General features: G+C 41.2%; 1 protein-coding gene across 1 annotated transcript in view; it reads left to right on the top strand.

Annotated features, from left to right (window-relative positions):
* LOC132114759 (FAS-associated factor 1-like) overlaps nt 1–19,892 on the top strand; it is a 76,138-nt gene that overhangs the window by 12,122 nt on the left and 44,124 nt on the right. The window contains exons 5-8 of the mRNA XM_059523074.1: nt 6,209–6,300; nt 6,652–6,743; nt 11,852–11,957; nt 19,561–19,647. Coding sequence (XP_059379057.1) covers nt 6,209–6,300; nt 6,652–6,743; nt 11,852–11,957; nt 19,561–19,647 — 377 coding nt within the window. The remainder of the gene's footprint in view (nt 1–6,208; nt 6,301–6,651; nt 6,744–11,851; nt 11,958–19,560; nt 19,648–19,892) is intronic.

Genomic DNA, 19,892 nt, shown 5'->3' on the forward strand with positions numbered 1-19,892 from the left:
CAAAAAAAGAGTCTGCAAGTGAATGCTGCTTTTGCAAAGGAAGCAGACATGATTAGCACATTCCTTTCTTAGAAGTACACATCATACTGAGCCATGAAGCATCAAGTGCACGGTTCATGTGCTGTGTTACCCACAATGCTGACACGTTTCTCCATTTAGATTGGGCTTTTGCCAACTAGGCAATAATTAACATGTCATCTGCAATAATTATCCTTTGAAAAAAAAAGAAAAGAAAATTCTTGGAAAATTATTGCAGCATTTTCTTGGTAGATGTGGATGCTGAGCTTTGATTCTTGGTATGACAAAAGCCACTGAACCTCATACTGTTTGTGTGTATTTCTGTGAATGAAAGTTGAATCGTATGTCAAGAGCGAAGTCAACAGGAAGAGCTCTGAGCGGCAGGAGGTGTGTCACTCAAAAAGCCACACAAATAAAATGAAGAAGAAAATCGCTGCTCTGCCTTTTTGGTGTTAATGTAATGGTATACTGATTTATTGTGTGTACGGTATGTTACAACTATGTTGTACATTTTAAAGAAAAAATTATTTTAATAATCGATTTATATTAATGAATATTACAATTATTATTTACATTGTTACAATATATAATGTTGCTTTTTTATATATAATGCACTTACTGTTTGGGTCTTACAGTTATTGTAAATATGTCATGTGTTGTGTATATTTGTAATTGCTTGGGTTGTGCCGAAATCATTTTGTGGTTGGTTATGGGTGATAAGTTTTCGATGCACAAGCATCATCTTTAAGAAGTTTCTGTCTGAAGCTTGGCATTCATAATACATTTCATTATTAGCTAGGATAATTAGCTAACCTAGTTTTGTTTGTGGTGGAGAAATGAGGAAAAATACCAAACACTCTGAGAACGTACTCTGTTACTAAACGTAACCTCGGTTCTCTCTAGAAGAGCGAACGAGTACTGCGTCTTAGCTAAGATGCTACGGGAAAAGTCTCTTTTCACAAAATACTGAAGCAAAAAATTATCCTTAATTTTGTATTTTTGTAAAGCGCATTTGCAGCAGTACACAGCCATAGGCGAGACGGCTTGTTCGCTCATTGGCTTGTTCTGCGGCAACTGCACAGCCTATCGAGCGCAGGCTGATGCAACAAGAAGCTTCGCGCCCTTCTTGCCACTTTCCGCCGAAACGGGTGTGGCCCAACCTATAAAAGGAGCTCGAAAAGGCTGACTCACCTGATTTATTTCATCGCCGAAGCGAACCAGAGTAAATCGTACGCACGGCAGAGAACGCAGTACTCGTTCGCTCTTCTAGAGAGAACCGAGGTTACGTTTAGTAACCGAGTATGTTCTCTAACGAGAGCTCTCTCGTACTGCATCTTAGCTTAGACGCTACGGGAACCCAATGTAAAACGCCGTGCGCGCAGGGAGCACACACCAATAAACCTGAAGCAACGCCCAGGATTTACAGACAGTCACCTGAGGGACTCACAGAGAGTCACATATCTAGCAACATCCGTAGATGCGGCAATATGACATCACACAGCCGAGGCAAGGCCTGACCAATGTGGCAATGCAGGTCTTACGCAATACTGCCCATATAACAGTCGGCAGCGCATAACGCTCACGAACTCAGAGTTCCCCTCAGGGCCCTGATTCGACTATACCGACAGCAGCCTTGCTTGCAAGGCGGGAACCTCCAGGTTATAGAACTTGATAAATGTAGACGGCGAGGCCCAACCTGCCGCCATACATATATCCTGCAAGGAGATCCCAGTAGACCACGCCCATGACGAGGCGACGCCCCTTGTGGAGTGTGCTCTGACGCCCAGCGGGCACTGAAGGCCCCTGGAAGCGTAAGCTAACGCTATAGCGTCAACTATCCATCTGGATAGAGTCTGTCCCGAAACAGCCATTCCCTTGGAACGTCCACCGGACGAGAGAAACAGCTGCTCAGTCTGTCGAAAGGCAGCAGAGCGAGACACATAAGCTCTTAAAACCCTGACAGGGCGAAGAAGACTCGAGTCTTTATCCTCTCCTGACACCGGCAGGGCAGACAGGGCAATAACCTGAGCCCGAAACGGCGTGTTGAGGGATTTCGGCACATAACCGTGCCTAGGTTTGAGTATGACCTTTGAGTCATTAGGCCCAAACTCCAAGCACGACTGGCTCACCGAGAGCGCGTGTAGATCACCCACACGCCTTACTGAAGCGAGAGCCAACAAGAATACTGTCTTGAACGACAGATGCTGAAGGCTAATTGATTGGATAGGCTCAAAAGGGGGACCCTTCATGGCCTCCAAAACCGCCGCGAGGTCCCACATAGGGACTGACGGAGGTCTGGGAGGATTCAGCCTCCTAGCTCCTCTAAGGAAGCGGATGACCAAATCATTCCTTCCTATTGACTGACCGAGCGCTGTTTCAGAAAACGCTGCGATGGCCGCCACATAAACTTTGAGCGTGGATGGGGCTCTGCCCTTATCCAACAGCTCCTGTAGGAAGGAGAGAACCTCCGTCACCTCACAACTAAGGGGTGAACATCCTCGAGCTGTGCACCAGCTGGAGAACACCGACCACTTCGAGGCATACAGACGTCGTGTCGACGGATCTTGCCTGAGTGATGGTATTTAGCACTCCCACTGCGAGATCAGTGGGTAACCGTTGAGCGCCCACACGTGGAGGGACCACAACTACGGTTGAGGGTGCCAAATCGAACCCCTGGCCTGCGAGAGGAGGTCCCTCCTCAACGGCACTGGCCACGGGGCGACATCTGCTAACTGCATCAAATCTGGGAACCATGGTTGGTTCTTCCAAAGAGGTGCTACAAGCAGTATTGAACATCTCGTTTCTCTCACCCGTTCTATCACCTGCGGAAGGAGGGAGACGGGAGGGAAAGCATAAAGCGGGCAGCACGGCCATTTCCGTGACAGCGCGCTTTCGTTCTTGGAAAAGAACGCGGGGCAGTGAGCGTTTTCGTGGGATGCAAAGAGGTCCACCTCCGCCCTGCCAAATGTCTCCCACAACAGCCGGACTGTTTGCGGGTGTAGAGACCATTCGCCCGTGGGAACATTGCCTCTGGACAGCCTGTCTGGACCCAGATTCTGTAGCCCAGGCACATGCACTGCCCTCAGCGAACGCACGTTGCGCTGAGCCCAAACCAGAAGGCGTTCCGCCAGCCTGTACAGGTTTCGGGACCCGAGACCGCCCTGGCGATTTATGTAGGACACCACAGACATGTTGTCCAAACGGACTAAGACGTGGTGGCCCTTGATTTGGGGACAAAAGCGCATCAGCGCGTTCTCCACTGCCAGCATTTCCAGACAGTTGATATGATGGAGCTATTCCCATTCTGACCACAGGCCAAAGGACGGTCTGCCCTCGAGCAGCGCTCCCCATTCCGAAGTGGAGGCGTCCGTCGACACCATCTTCACATTCGAGGAAGTCCCCAGGCTTACACCTGATTGGTACCAGCCGTTTGCTGTCCAGGGTTTCAGGGCTGTGACACAGCCCTGATTGACCTTGAGACGCAGTCGGCCAGATACCCACGCTCTGCACGGCACCCGCGCCTTCAGCCAGAGCTGCAGGGGGCGCATGCAGAGCAGGCCCAGCTGCAGAACCGGAGATGCTGAGGCCATGAGACCCAGCACCCTCTGAAAATGCTTGAGCGAAACGGTCGCGCCGCAGCGGAAAGAACTCGCTGCGCGCTGAATTCCCAACGCCCGTTGTGGTGACAGCCGCGCCGTCATGGAACACGAGTTCAGAACTATACCCAAAAACAGAATCGTCTGACTGGGGTTCAGCGAACTCTTCACCCAATTGACACTGAGACCGAGCTTCTCGAGGTGATCGAGTAAAACGGCCCTGTGCTCCACGAGCTCCGCTCATGATCGAGCCAGAATCAGACAGTCATCCAAATAATTAAATACGTAAACGTACGAGGAGCCACGGACAAGCCGAACGGCAGGACTGTAAACTGGTATGTCTGGCCCTCGAAGGCAAATCTCAAATATCGCCTGTGACTTGACGCTATCTGTATTTAAAAATACGCGTCCTTCAGATCTATTGACATGAACCAGTCCCCTCTGCGAATCTGCGCGAGGAGCTTCCTGGTCGTAAGCATTCTGAAACTGCGTTTCATCAATGCCTTGTTCAGCTGTCTTAGATCCAGTATGGGCCTGAGACCCCCGTCTCTCTTGGGCACCAGAAAGTATCTGCTGTACAGCCCCCCCTCGCTTTGAGCTCGAGACACAGGCTCTACAGCCCCTTTGCTCAACAGTTTTGATATTTCGGCCCGAAGTATGTGTGCTACTTCTGTTTTGACCGTAGTTTCGACGCGCGCTAAAAAGCGCGGAGGGCGTCGAAAAAAACTGTAGCGAGTAGCCTCTCTTTATAATGCCTAGCACCCAATTCGAAACCCCTGGAAGCGCTGACCATGCATCTGCATGAATGGCTAAGGGCTGGATGCGAAGCGCGCTCTGTTGACTGGGCAACGGCGGCGCTTGGGCGCGCTGCACCATGGGCGTTACGCCTGTGGCATTTGAGGCGGGGAGCGCGCTGATCACAGCGGGCAGATCGCTCGTCCACGACCCCATCCCGGTGCTTAACCGATTGGGGGAGGGCTGAGCGGGTCCCGTGGGACTCGTGATGTCTGCGAGTAACTGTGGGCTGCAAGCGTGCACATTTACCACTTTCGACTCGCTGTCTGCCTGGGCAGAGCGTACGTGCATGGGTTTCGCCTTTACAGAAACCACGCGCCGTGTGTGACATGGTGTATGTGGGCACTGAGGAGAGGGCACGTTTACTATGTGGCGCGCGTGACCGATCTGAGTTGATCTTATGTGCGTGAGCCCTGTGTGCAGGGCTGTGCTTACATGTGGAGATGGGCACTGAGGAGTGGGCATCGTCACTACATTTATAGCACCATGGGCCGTGGCCGGACGAACGTGCACGGGTTTCGTTTTTACAGAAACCACATGACGCGTGTGACATAGTGATTGTGGGCACTGAGGAGTGGGCACGTTTACTATGTAGTGGGCGCGATCGACCTGAGTCGCTTTTATGGGCGCGGGCCCTGTGTGCAGGGCTGTGCTTACATGTGGAGATGGGCACTGAGGAGTGGGCATCGTCACTACATTTATAGCACCATCGGCTGAGCTGAAGACGGTTCCGGAATCCGCTGGAAGCGGCGCTTTTACGGCGCCTCAGCGCAGCGGAGAATGCAGGCTCAGAGAAAAAGGCCAGGCGAGTCCTCAGAGTCACCATGGCAACAGCTCGCAGTGAGGGCATCCGTCAGCGAGTGCGAGCGCTGCATGATCTTCACCCAGGCAGGAGACACAGATGACGTACCGGTCTCCCTCGCTGAGTGGGGCTCTGACGAGCCGCAGGAAGGCATCTTAAAAAAGACGCGAGCTCTTTTACGAGTGTGTGTCGCAGGGCGAACACACACACACACACACACATAAAGAACAGTTGGATTTAACAGAATTGAAAGGATATAGGCGCCGGACAGCGCAGCAGGAACGGCAGTGGAAGGCGGCGAAGGCCAGCAGCTTCAGAATGGCTCGTCCCGCTGATATGCTTCTCAGACAGCGCTTGCTTCCTTCGTGATCCAGCGATGCGTGAGCTTCACTGAAGAGATGAAAAATCAGGTGAGTCAGCCTTTTCGAGCTCCTTTTATAGGTTGGGCCACACCCGTTTCGGCGGGAAGTGGCAAGAAGGGCGCGAAGCGCCCTTTTTGGTCTGATGTTGCATCAGCCTGCGCTCGATAGGCTGTGCAGTTGCCGCAGAACAAGCCAATGAGCGAACGAGCCGTCTCGCTTATGACTGTGTACTGCTGCAAATGCGCTTTACAAAAATACAAAATTAAGGATAATTTTTTGCTTCAGTATTTCGTGAAAAGAGACTTTTCCCGTAGCGTCTTAGCTAAGACGCAGTACGAGAGAGCTCTCGTAAGAGAACTGATATTCTGCTGACATTGTCTACATTGTGGTAATATAATCTCAATAATAGTTGAGAAAATGCAGATTCGCAAGGTATTTATATAATGGTTTGACAAATGAAAGAGATGTTTTAAAAATATACTATTTGCAAATAAGAGAAATTGAGTTGAACTGGATAAAGAGTACTTGACAAAACCATGACAAATCTAGACTAGATACACACTGTCCTCTAGTGGTAAGATACTAAACTGCCATTAACCTTTAATAACCTATTATTTATTTTTTTCTCTCTGCAGGTGATATTAAAACTATTTTAGAGACTGAGCTACAGGTGCCTGTCTCTAAAATGCAGTTAAAAGGCTGGAAGAGTGGAGATGTACCTGACAGTGTAAGAATGACAGTATTGAACATATGTTACTGATATTCAGATTATTGGTGCATTGATTTGTTTTTTATATGCATTAATGTGCATGCATTATTTTCTCAAAATGTAAGTCTTATACATTTGTTTAAAATTATTTAAAATATATGGAGAAAATTGTTACTGCCATATTTAGGGGTGGGATTTATTATAATTATTACTATTATTATTGTTGGTGTAATTAGTTTTGTGCGTTTTTGTTTTTATTAAACTACTCTTTGTTGTTTTTCTTGTATGTTGTACTTATACAGTGAAAAAAAAGGACACTTCAAAAGCATTTTTGACCTCTGATGGTTCTTCTGTTTGACTTTCTCTCAGACGGTTCTGCAGAGTTTACATCTCCCCAAGAACAACAGTTTGTATGTTCTCACCCCTGATATTGCCCCTTTAGCCAGCACCAGCCAGAGCAGGTATGTCTTTGTAATGCCCTAAACATCTATTTTCTATTTTCTGCATTAACATTAGGTAAAGCAAGTACATTGTGTTTGCTTGACTATTTAGTTAAAAGAAAAAACATGCAATTAATGTACATGCACTTTCTGGAGTATACATAGTTGTCAAACAGGCTTGACAGGCTCTTCTAAATGAATGGATGGACATCCTTTCCTGTAGTTGACATTTATATATGAGTGGCCCATCTCTTTATACAATCATTACTCATATCCAAAGCCTGAAGTTTGTCTCAGAATCCAGGTTTATCCCATCATCTAAAAGCTGTCCATATATCTGTTTTAAACTCTAAAAAATATGGGCATTATTTGTGTTCTCGATACTTCAAAATCTTGTTTAAATGAGGTTGATGGCATGACATTCCCAGGATTTAGGCAAAGATGTTTATCTTTTTTGTAGACTTTCCAGTAGAATTTCTATTAATGTTTATAATATAATGTGTCAATACTAAGCAACATTTGAATGGAGAAAGCTGCTTTGTGGCAACAGAATTTTGTAGTTGGCATTATCTATCAGCAGGGGTTGACTGGACCTCGTGAACCAGAAAACCTTGATCCCTTGGGTTTAAGAAAAGTCCCACTCTCACCGCTAGGTGGCGGGGCAAGACCACATTTTAGGCAGTGACAGTAGCTCTCATTTTAATCAACTGAAAAGCTTTAATTTTTATGTATGTATTTCTCATATATTAGCAATTCTTTTCAGTGTTTGTTTTTTGAAGATATTAATTTTTTTTTGTTCTGCAAGGAAGCTTAAAATGTATAAAGATCACAGTGAGGACGTTTATAATGTAACAAAATAATTCTATATTAAGTAAATGCTGTTCTTTTGAACTTTCTATTTATCAAAGAGTCCTGAAAAAACACAATTTTACGGAAAAATATTAAGCAGGACAACTGTTTTCAACATCTATAATAAGAAATATGAGCATCAAATTAGTATATTAAAATGAGTTCTGAAGGTCATGTGACACTGAAGACTGGAGTAATTGCTGCTGAATTTTTTTCACAGCTTTGCCATCACAGTAAAGAATTGCATTTTAACATATTAAAATAATTAAAATTACAATTTTCTGTATTTTTGACCAAATAAGAGACTTATTTGAAAAAAATCTTACAGACCCTAAAACTTTGAATGTCAGTGTATATATTGGATCTGATAAAGGGTTTAGGAATTTAGTAATGCATATGTGAATTTAGAGACTCGATATACATTCCATTCAAAAAGAGCTGAAGAAAAATATGGTTGATTAACACCCTATGTCCTTCTATTTAAATAAGCAAGACATTGACATTGTGCTCAGAGCAGTGCGATTTAAAGTAATAAATGAAAGTAACTTCAGTTAGAAAGGACCGCGTGTATGTGTTATATTGATGTGGATGTGTTTGTGTGTGTGTAATTATGTGTTGATTAGCACTGCTGTAAGCCCCGGCGGGAGGTGGTGGCGATGCCGTCAAGCGACTGGGTATAAACTGGCATTTATGTCAACTTGTGTGGACACTGTACTCTAGAGTGTGAAAACATTCTGCAAAAAAGTACTAAATGGGCTGTAAACTAACATTGTGATAACAGCACCCTCCAAAACACATCAGGGCTTAATTCTTTTCCCTCTTGTTATTTGGCACCTTTTCAGATGGCTGCATTTCATTTGATCCACAGGCATTTTGTGTGTGTGTATTTTTTGATTAGCTTTCATTTTGGAGATTGCAACAAAAATACACATTACTGTGACGTACTGCATACTGTTGTGCACCACATTGCTGGTCAGGGGTTTAATGGATCTGTTGAGATCACACATATTAACGTGATCCTGACAGCTGCTCTCGCACGTCTCGTTTTTCCCTATCAGGCAGGTGACATGCACAGTGACCTTGTCACCTCTGTCTCTAAATGGCACAATATCTAATATCCAGCACCTACTAGAGCTCATCATCAGTGGCAGGATCTAATTATATCCCAGAAACTATTTTAGAGGAGTCAAAATAGGGGAGAAAAAGAGAAGGCCGGTGTTAGTTAGGTGTGACCCCATTGTTGCCCGTGATTGTCCTCCTGGTGCAGTGAGAAGAGGGATTCCAGCAGGGTGAGCAGGCAAGCTGTTAACTGCCTTTATAAATAACTGTCACAGAGAGACGGGGAAAAAGTCAAGTGAAATATATATATATATATATATATAATATTAAAGAATACATAAATATATTAACACATTTTTTATGTATTATTGTGTTAAAAGAAGAGCTAAAGAGATTCCTTTAAAAAAAGTTCTCTTATCAGCTTGCTTTTAGTTTAAATTTAAGTTTGGGGTCTCAGGATGCAGTCTGTGAACAATGGGACAGTACGCAACAAATAAAAGCCACTGTAGGCAATTACTGCAAAGCATACCTCAGCACACCATATCCAAACATATTAATTAAACCCGTCTTCACACTGCACCGCCTGCCTCATTTTCTTCCCTCTGTTTTGAATGCAAATACGGCACAGGCTTTGGAGCTTTCAAGACAGACATTCCATCCAAGGTAGTTACAGAAATCCAGTGATGAGCCAAGCTCATCTCGCTCGCTCTCCCTCTCCTGGAGGTATCCAAACCCCTAATCTCCAGCATAAATAATGGAACTTTATGAATAATTGAAAACGAATCATCTATTTCTGTTGCTTCCAGGAGATGTGTGTGTTTAAGGTTATTTTAATTTGAACTTCTGCTATTTCAAATACAAATAAGCAAATGAGTCCGTGCGCATTTGGTATTTATCTCATTTTCTGCATCTGATCTCCTATGAGACTTGGGGGCCCGAGGAATCTGCTGGTTTTGGCAGAAAGGAAAAACTGTTTAAACTACAGCAATTAGTGCTTAGACTTGTCAAATCAAAACAGGCGGAGCAGAAAAAAAAAAAAACGGATGCAAAAATAAAATTTTAAAAGATAGAAGGAAAAGGTGTGTTTGTGGTTTTTAGTTGTTGGTACAGGTCACTCCAGCTCCAGGTGCTGTTGGGACCACAGAGGGTTGAACCTGGTTAAGATCCTACAGATGAACCTTATGCTGTAGATCTGTTGTGAGAGGAAATTTCACATAGTTTCAACTCCTTAGAGAGAAAAGTTCTACTTTGCAGTTTACTTTTTAGATCACAGTTTCATAACACCATCTTAAGTGGGACATAAATTCTTGTGTGTGTGTGTATATATATATATATATATATATATATATATATATATATATATATATATATATATATATATATATATATATATATATATATATATATATATATACATATATATATACATATATATATATATATATATATATATATATATATATATATATATATATATATATATACATATATATATACATAAGTTTATACATTTAAAAATGCGTTTTGCTTTTTCAAATATATATACATATATACATGCTTGTTTTTAAAACATTTTATTTTTTATACTTTTATTCTGTAAGGGCAAATTAAATTCATCGAAAATGACATTTGTAATGTCAAGATTTGTATTTCCAAGAAATGCTTTTCAACTTGAATTATTCAAGGAATCCTGAAATTAAATTTATCACCGTTTTCACAAAAATAGTAAGCATAATAATATAATAATAATAATAATAATAATAATAATAATAATAATAAATATTAACATTTTAAAATGCATGTAAATTTAATAATACTTCACAGTATTACTATTTTTACTGTATTTTTGAACAGTAGTGTATGTTTTCATATAAAAATTAATTTTGTGTGTAAAATTATTATTATTTTTAATTAATATATAAAATATATTGTTTTATAGGAATGTATATGAGATTTTGTGTTTTAACATTCAGTAGAACTGTAATAATTTAAATACTTAAACAAAATTGTACATAATTAATTAGGGCTGCTTTTGAATGAGATTTCTCTTTTTAATTCGTTTATGATCCACAAATTCACAATTCTGAGTTTCACTCAAAGTTAGCAATAGTACAGTTACAATGTGTATTTTGCTTTGATGTGAAGTGTATTATGTGGACAGTACTGAATTTTGTATAGCTAGTAGTATATAGCAGATAATAAACACTGGCTAGCAATGCGTCAAACAAGGCTCAGATTTAATCAGTCTTGGGAATTTAAGAATCCATTTCAGACTGTTGTAAATCTTTAAATATATATATACATTTTTTTTACCCAAACCCTAACTTTAGTTATGCACATTAGTCAATGGAAATATGTTGTATCAGAATGCAAAATGTCTCCAAATTGTCCTTTATTTGTTGAGAGCCTTGATACCCCAATTAACCCCCCCCCACCCCTTTTACAGCCTGTATTCATGCTGCTGTGTTTTTCCACTCACCACAACATTGTGTATGCATCCTCCTCTCCAAGGCCACCGTTTCAATCTTCATTGCTAGCTACAACAAACATTACATTTACATATTGATTTCGCAGTTTTAGTCAATGTAAATAAGCTGCCATTACAGTAAATTTGGTCCTCTGTTAACATAAGCTTGTCCAAAGCTCCTCAGATTAAGGCGCTGGTTGCATAATTAATGTGTGCGTTACATATTAATTCCTAGACTCTCCTCTTCCTGACTGCTTTCAATCGAACCCTGATTAGCCGGCAGGCTCGCGTCTAAGCTGTTGATTCATATTCACACACACAGACGGAGCATTTGCTCAAAGCACTACTTAACCCCCATCGTTTGTCATCAGATGAGGCATTCTCTCCTACAGCTCAGCACCAAGGCTCCCATGAATCTCAAACCCGCTCTGAGCTCAGGGCTTCAAGGGTGACTGTGGAGCGGACGAACAACACAAGCCCTCTTGTCCTTTTGTGTGACGTTTATACCTCTTAGCCCCATTCGATACCTCCAGATGGACTTGGTGCTGGTGTGTGCCCATGCTGTGGCCCTTAGCTCTGCCCTGGCCTCCTGCTACCCAAGCAGAGCAGTGGGGTGGCACAGGCTTTTCGGAGCCCAGACATATGAATCCCAGACCCTGTGGAGACGTAGACGAGCCCTGACATGTCCACTGCTGAACTCTAATGCTCCCCTCTCTCTTTTTTCCCCCCTTCTGCCCTTCCTGCCATTTACCAGTGCCCAGCCAGGGTCGTCAGATCAGAACTACCTGCTTGTCATTAGCCACCGTGAAGCACAGAGAGATTACAGCCTCAACTTTCCCGCCAGCAAAACCATCCAGGAGGTGAGACCTGTCTGTCACCCAGCCCCTCTGTCTGTCTACTCCTGCTGTCTGTCTGTCTACTGCATTTCTGTGTTCTCTGAAACTGCTAGATTTTTTTGGTGGGGCATCAATTTAATTATTATATGCTAAAATGATAGTCCTCATTGTGGAGGAGATGGTACCAATGATTAAGGCCTATGTTGAGCCGAAGCTAATTATCTCCCAGTCAAAGTTCTTAATTTCCAGAATGCCTATTGAAATGCTGACTTCAGAAGGGTCTCAAAATGTCTAATCACAACTGTGTGTTTTGAGTGAAATTATGCATACCTTTTTTTTTGTCATGTGACCAGTACATTTAGAATGGGCCCATCATATACAATTTCCTGTGATTTAAGAGATTCACATTGTTTTGCATTTCACGGTAGATTTTCCTGCATGACAGGTCATTTATTCAAACCAAATTTGTATTTTACACATTGTACAACATACAGACATTCTAATTATTAAACATGAGTACAATATTTAGTATAGTATTTTCACATTTATGTTAATTTTCTTATTTTTATTTTTATATGTAAATCAGTCACAAATGTCCCCTTTATTATACCACTCAAAACAGATTTTTATTTAGGATATTGTATCTTTTCTTCTAATTTACGATGACAGCAGACATTCTTAAATATAATAATTTTTAAGACCCCCCCCCTCCATTTATTTTATTAACTAATATTTCTCATTGGCTATTGTAAAATATAAGTAAAAATTAGTACAGCTACTTTCCCACTCTGCCTTTTTATGTGAAGTTGAAATCTTTAAAGGGTTAGTTCACCCAGATAGCAAATTTATGTAATTAATAACTTACCCTCATGTTGTTCCAAACCCGTAAGACCTCCGTTTATCTTTGGAACACAGTTTAAGATATTTTAGATTTAGTCCGAGAGCTTTCAGTCCCTCCATTGAAGCTGTGTGTATGGTATACTGTCCATGTCCAGAAAGGTAAGAAAAACATAATCAAAGTAGTCCATGTGACATCAGAGGGTCGGTTAGAATTTTTTGGAGCATCGAAAATACATTTTGGTCTAAAAATAGCAAAAACGACGACTTTATTCAGCATTGTCTTCGTTTCCGTGTCTGTTGTGTGAGAGAGTTCAAAACAAAGCAGTCTGGATATCCGGTTCGCGAACGAATCATTCAGTTCACCAAATCGAACTGAATCGTTTTAAACGGTTCGCATCTCTAATACTCATTAATCCACAAATGACTTAAGCTGTTAACTTTTTTAATGTGGCTAACACTCCCTCTGAGTTCAAACAGACCAATATCCCGGAGTAATTCATGTACTCAAACAGATGAACACTGACTGAACTGTTGTGAAGAGAGAACTGAAGATGAACACCGAGCCGAGCCAGATAACGAACAATAGACTGACTCGTTCACGAATCAAGAACCGGTTGCATCGGTTTTCGGATCACCAGTAGTTCTTTTGGACAGTTCGATTCAATAAATCGGTTGAAGAAAACGGTTCACCGGTTATGCGCTCGACGTAATGGCGTCATTTGCGATGATTGCCCTTTATTCAAGCCTTCGGTTTACCCGCGCTCATAACACTAGCACAGAATCAGTTCAGAATCAATCACCAAAAGAATCAGTTCGGTGCAGGCGCTCTGTGTGTTGGTCTGTTTCACGCTGAATCACACATGCGCAGTATCATCAGCTCCTCGATTCTTCTTATCTGGCTCGGCTCGGTGTTCATCTTCAGTTCTCTCAGTTCAGCTTCAATGGAGGGACTGAGAGCTCTTGGACTAAATCTAAAATATCTTAAACTGTGTTCCAAAGATAAACGTAGGTCTTACGGGTTTGGAACAACATGAGGGTAAGTTATTAATTACATAATTTTGCTATCTGGGTGAACTAACCCTTTAAATCTTGAGGCAGTGGGAGGTTCTCTTATTTCCTCCTTTTGAAAACATTGTATTTTGTAGCAGGTGAGTTTAATATGCTAGAAGACTCTTGTATACTGTGCGTCTTTCTACTTACTCATCACAGTGTCTGGAATAACCAGAGCTCAGTATGGAGCAGTACAAACCCCCCTGTGGCTCATCAGCTCCTGTCCCTCTCCCATCAGACCTGCGCGATGCCTTTCTTTTCATTACTCTCCTTTTAACTGCACTGTGTTGTATTTAAGGTTGGTTTGTGTGGGACACAAAACCTAAGCGCTCCATTCTGTACACACACAACCCCTCCCTGAGTCCCTTGCATTCTCCTCGGCCTGCCCTAGTAACCTACACACAGTTTTCTGGAAATGGCTCCATTAATTATTCACAGCAGGTAGCACACACCACGTCAAGTGTAACAAGCTCCCTGTGGACTGACAGCGCCACTTAAACCCCTCCCTCAGTGCTGCTGCGGGAGTCATGTTGGGCCTGTGCAATGGTGTTTTGAAGAAATAGACATCTGTGATGTTCTTTTTCTTTTACTTGAAAAGCAGTTTGACTTTTTCTGGGAATTTATCTTTATTCTTTAGATTTGGTCTAATTTTTCCGGTTAAAATTTGTAAAAATCCTTGAAACAAGAACTGTTTACATGAGAAGCAATGCATGCATAAAATATAAAAAATAGTTTTCTGGGAAATAACAAGATTTTCTTGACAAGGTGTTCTTGTTTTCCAGTTAAAATTTCTAAAAATCCTTAAACAGGTTCCATTTTAAAATGACATTTATTTGGAAAAATTTTATTATGAGAAGCACAAGGAATTTTGTGAGAAACTATTGTCAGAACTTTCCTCCTTAAAGGAAAAATACCATTAAATGATGAAATAAATAACGATGTCCTTATTTACTCACCCTCATGTTTTATTTTTGAGTGAACTCTTCCTTTTTATTAGCTCATACTTATCATAATCGTTATACTTTTAAGACCGAATTCTTTCTTTTTTTAACTAAAGAACTGATTTTCCCCACCTCATCTTTGTCTACGCAATCCCTTTCCCGGCGAAACTGCCGCCCTGATAGTGCTGGTCACCATTACAGTAATCAGACTACTTGACAGGTTTGTAATGGTGCTAATTGAAGAGATTAAAGTGAGATGGGCGAGCGCTCTCTTTCCCTCAGCAGATGGTTTTGATGAGCACCTACTGTGAACCTTAAGTGTTTCTGCCGGGATTACAACAACTGGAGAGTAGAGCCCGCTAAGTAGAGAAAAGAGGAGCAGGAAGCGAAGCTGTTGGCTTGGTTGGGGAGCGAGTGACTGGACAAAGCTGAATCAAACGGGCCGTTGTGGCCCTGACTGGCCTGATCCTCAGGCATTCTGTTTCTTTCTTCCTAAGATGGAGAACGAGGGGGAGCAGGAGAAGATTTGTTTTCTAAGGAGAAACAAATTGAATGCGATACAATCTGTTTTTGTAAGAGATCACCTTATTGGTTGCATGTCGCTTTCTAAATGGCTCTCTCTCAGAGTTAGTTTAGTTAGCTGGAGAGTTCATTAGTTACTTTGGCTCCAAGAGAATATTTTCTCTCTTTTGGGATGGGAACATTTTTTTATTTAACGACCAAGCACTTGCTTTTGTTTCAGAAAATGCCAGAAAATAAACATGTGAACGGGGAAAAAAAAGCTCAGCGGGATCCACCACATTTTCTTCACAAACGTTCAGCTGAGAAATAGTTACTAACAAGTGAGAAGAGTTTTTGTTTTCCAGTTGTGGCCCTAAAACTCAAGGCCTAGTGTGAAAATGCAACAAAACAGCAACAGAGAGCTCTCAGAATCTCCCCTCTCTCTCTTTTCCCCATTCACCCCTTCACAGTCACATATGGAGAGGAGTCCTCTCCAGCCTTTCTTTTTCTGCTCATCTTTTGTCTTTCCTGAAGACCAGCCGATGCTTTTCTGCATGTGCATATCAATAGGAGCAGCAAAAGAGAGTGAGAGAAGAGAGTCCCTCAGTGCTCTCCCGTTGTTTGTCTTTGCCAAAAACTCGCTCTGCCTCCAGGCTCCCAGGGAACGTACCCTTCCACTATTCGGCCCCGGGCCTTGCTCTCCTCCTATGATTGGCATTCCCAAACCCGAGTTCGGGGGTACGCTTAAGCCTCTGAGCAAATGTTTGTCAGGAAAGTGGCGGGGAGAATAGGGCCATCCCATTGGGTTCTGCTGTCCGTGACCAGACGACTCGTCCCAGGGATTTTTGCCGGCCCTACAACGTTTCTAGAGGAAGAAAAGAAGGATGGAGAGTGAAAGAGTGTGAATGAAAGGCATCTGGTGCTGAAGAGCTTGTGACTGTTTAACAGCAACCTTTTCTTCGCTTTGATTTCTCTCCAGCCAAGGATTACCAGTACTTGGCATTTAGAAAGATTGGATCATTATTGTGCGTGCGTGCGTGTGTGTGTGCGTGTTTGTCTGTGTGTGTGTGTGTATGTGTGTGTGCATGTTTGTCTAGGAGAGTGTACGTGTTTATTGATGTCCAAGTAATTTAATTTTGTATGATTTTTTGCGCACTTTGACTAATCTTTGTTTTTATATGAATATATTAAGCACATTACTAAACTTATTAAAAATAATATTCAAAATTGTTAAATGATAGGTAAACAATTTTTCATATATATATATATATATATATATATATATATATATATATATATATATATATTTATATATAAGATTAGATTAATCTTCAAATTGAATTGTGCAGTTTAGGTTCAGTCAGTAAGGGGGCAGCAACACACAGATGCCTTTCAGTTTCTTTGTATCTCAAATACTATTATATATTTTTGTAAATTTTATGCAGTCCATCTACTAAGCAGGATGTTATTTTGACACCACGGAAATGTTTGTTTTGAGGATGAGATATGTAATATTTATCTTAAATGACAATCACACTGGAATCACACTAGAGAGATTTGAATAAAAGAAAACCTTTTTATATGAAAGGCGCTGTTGCAGTCTTTAAGAATATAATCCTGGCAGCTGAAATTTCTTTATCCATGAGATCTTCCTGCATTTCTGATATAATGTCAACATTTTCAGATTTTTCCCCCTCTTCCTTTTCACAGTGGAAGTCTGTTCCCTGATGCTAAAAACTCTATTGTGACATTTAAAATGAAATGCCAGCGGATGGGTTTAATAGGACAGCGTCTTTTCCTTCATTGTTTAATCAAACCTCATTGTTCTTTATGGGCAGCGGTTTGTGTAAGACAGAACAAATGTCAGCCCTTACCTAACATCTTCAAATTCTCTACTTTCTCTCGGAAATCAGTGGTAAATAAACTTGTTATTCGTTGGATTTGTTTGTTTATCCTTTTCGTGCATATTTTTTTTCTCATTTTGTTGGGTAATGGCTTTAATTTGCAGACCCCTGACTGCTAAGAGGAGGAATTCATAGCTCATGAATAGGTAATGACACTTGTGTTTGTGAATATTGCATCAGTATGGGGCTTTCTCCTTTTAAGTCAATTATAATTTGCAGTATTTGCAGAAAAAGCCCTTCACCCAACCAGCCACCTCTGATAAATTAACTTTTATACCACCTTTTTTCACTGACAGGTTGTAGTGTGGTTTTATTTGCTATTTTATTTTTTTATTCTCCAAGAATGTCCAAATCTCTACCTTCCAATATAGCTAAATCTGTATTGAAATCAAATAACAGTAAATAGCTTCTCTTAAGATGTTTGTCAAAATGGGATGAAGTCTGGCTGAAGTACTGCGTGGTATAGGTATATTGACAGAAGGGCAGTGCTCATAAAAAAGACCCAATGAAATAAAGCCAGGCCGGTTTGTTATAGCAGTTAAATGCTTCTGTCTGACCCTCGGTGGTGGCGTTACTTTCTGCTTTCTCTTGGGCTACGGTGCCATTTGACCCTGAACGGTTCATTACAGCCAAGAGCCGGTGTTTACGGCAGCATGCCGGTCAGACCTGGGCAGCCAAATCCCTGTAGCCCTTTGGTCAAACACAGATATTACACTCTGTAATAACACTGGCCAACCCATCTGACCCTTGCTCGCTTCAATAAGAAAAATGCACAGGCCAGTGTGTGGGCTTGTGGATGTTTAAGTGTGCATTTGCATGTGTGTGTGTGTGTCATGGTTGAGTGTCCGACTTCAGCTGACATGTGACGTCTGACATCTGAATTTGTTTACCTTTATTGAGTACCAAAATGGTCAGAACGGTCACTTTACCCATGGTTCTTTATATATCTGTATTATTGAAACATTAAAAAAATCTTTTCTGTCTGATAATCCTTTAAATCACACTTGCGTAGCTTCAAATGAATGCCGTGGTTCTTAAATTATTTTGCTTCAGAACACCGATTTTAAATATGGACATCAACACAGTACACTGTAAACTTATATCAGTTGTAAATCATTTGTAAATAAAAGTATTATTGGAGTAGCCTAATTTTTTGCAGGAAAATACCATTTCATTTTTCTACTCCAAAATGTAATATTTAATTTAATGTTACTTGCTGTTTTATTGTATTTTTTTGGTGAAATTTATTAGCAATTTCTGAGTGAAAATGGTTTCTATACCATTTTATTTTTCAGTCAACAAATGCCTTTGTAATCAAGTTCAGTTTTTAATATTATCATGAACTGAAAACAATGTGCTTAATTATTAACATGACATATGATAATTAGGAGTATTAATCATTTTAGTTTCTAAAGTCTTATAAAAAATTGTAAATATATAAAATGAACTATTATTATTATAATTATTATTATTGCTTATTCTCAAAATGTATTTTTCATTATTTGCATTGGCTTAGTTTTTTCTCCTCGTGTCAAAGACAATATCAGTTCCCTGACACATTTTCCGTCACAACCCTCCAACCCACAACCTCTGTATTATTGCATCCATAAGTATTCACATTATTAGTGGTTATATTTTTGTCCGAAATATAACAAAAAAATTCAGAAACAGAAATATTTATAATCGTTTCTGTTAATGAATTCATAACCCTTAAATCTCTTTCAACCCTGCTTCGTGTCTTTTGTTTCCACAAGCATCTTGCGGTCATCGTTTCTGCCTCCGTGGGCACGAGTCCTCAGTCTGGCAGAGGATACATGTCCACTCAGTGCACTTGCGGTGGGATTTGGCCATGCGCTATGAGGGCTTTCCGCCACAATGGCTAGATTTCTTTGCCTCTGTATCTAGCGCCTCGGGGTAGTGCATTCTCTGGGGATAATGCACTAGAATCTGCAGCCCATCCAGCTCTGGACAACGCCTGCTTTGATCATCCCTGTCCTCTGCAGATCAGCCTGGCGTTGGGTTTAAACCAACAGCGGCGTAGGAATGGGGCCAGCATCAACAGTTTAAATGCATGCAATGTTATTAAGTGCAGTTACACAGGGGTGAATAGCAGAAGGGAAATACTGTCCTTTTTTCAAGTGAAGGGCTGTTGGGATTGGGCATTAGGACAGGCATCTGTGGAATTTTGAGAACACTGAGCTCTTTTCCACCACTTGCCTTTTCTTCCTCCCATCATAGTCACTTATATCTTAGCGACAATAGCAGGTACACTTTGTGTTTCAAATAGTGTCTAAAAGTGTTGTCTGGTAGTGTTTGTGAAATAAACTTGAATGCATTTGTAGATTGTTGTTCTTACCTGTTTTCTGATCATTTTGTCTGTTTATATCTCAGGTGAAAAGGAACATTTCAGACCTGACTAACATCCCTGTGCGGCATCAACAGTGGGATGGCTGGCCTGCCACTGCCTCAGATGACTTTGTATGTTTTTTCCCCTCTCTTTTACTTTTTATTTTAATATCCTGTGACGATAGCGCACCTGTCTGTTGATACAGTTTAATTTAAAACTGCCCAGATTTGATAATTATTAAATACAGAATAATTTGTAAATTAAGAATAGTTAAATTGTGTGTATACAGGTGCATCTCAATAAATTAGAATGTTGTGGAAAAGTTCATTAATTTCAGTAATTCAACTCAAATTGTGAAACTCGTGTATTATATAAA

The sequence above is a fragment of the Carassius carassius genome, chromosome 34, assembly GCF_963082965.1.
Source record: "Carassius carassius chromosome 34, fCarCar2.1, whole genome shotgun sequence".
NCBI lineage: Eukaryota > Metazoa > Chordata > Actinopteri > Cypriniformes > Cyprinidae > Carassius > Carassius carassius.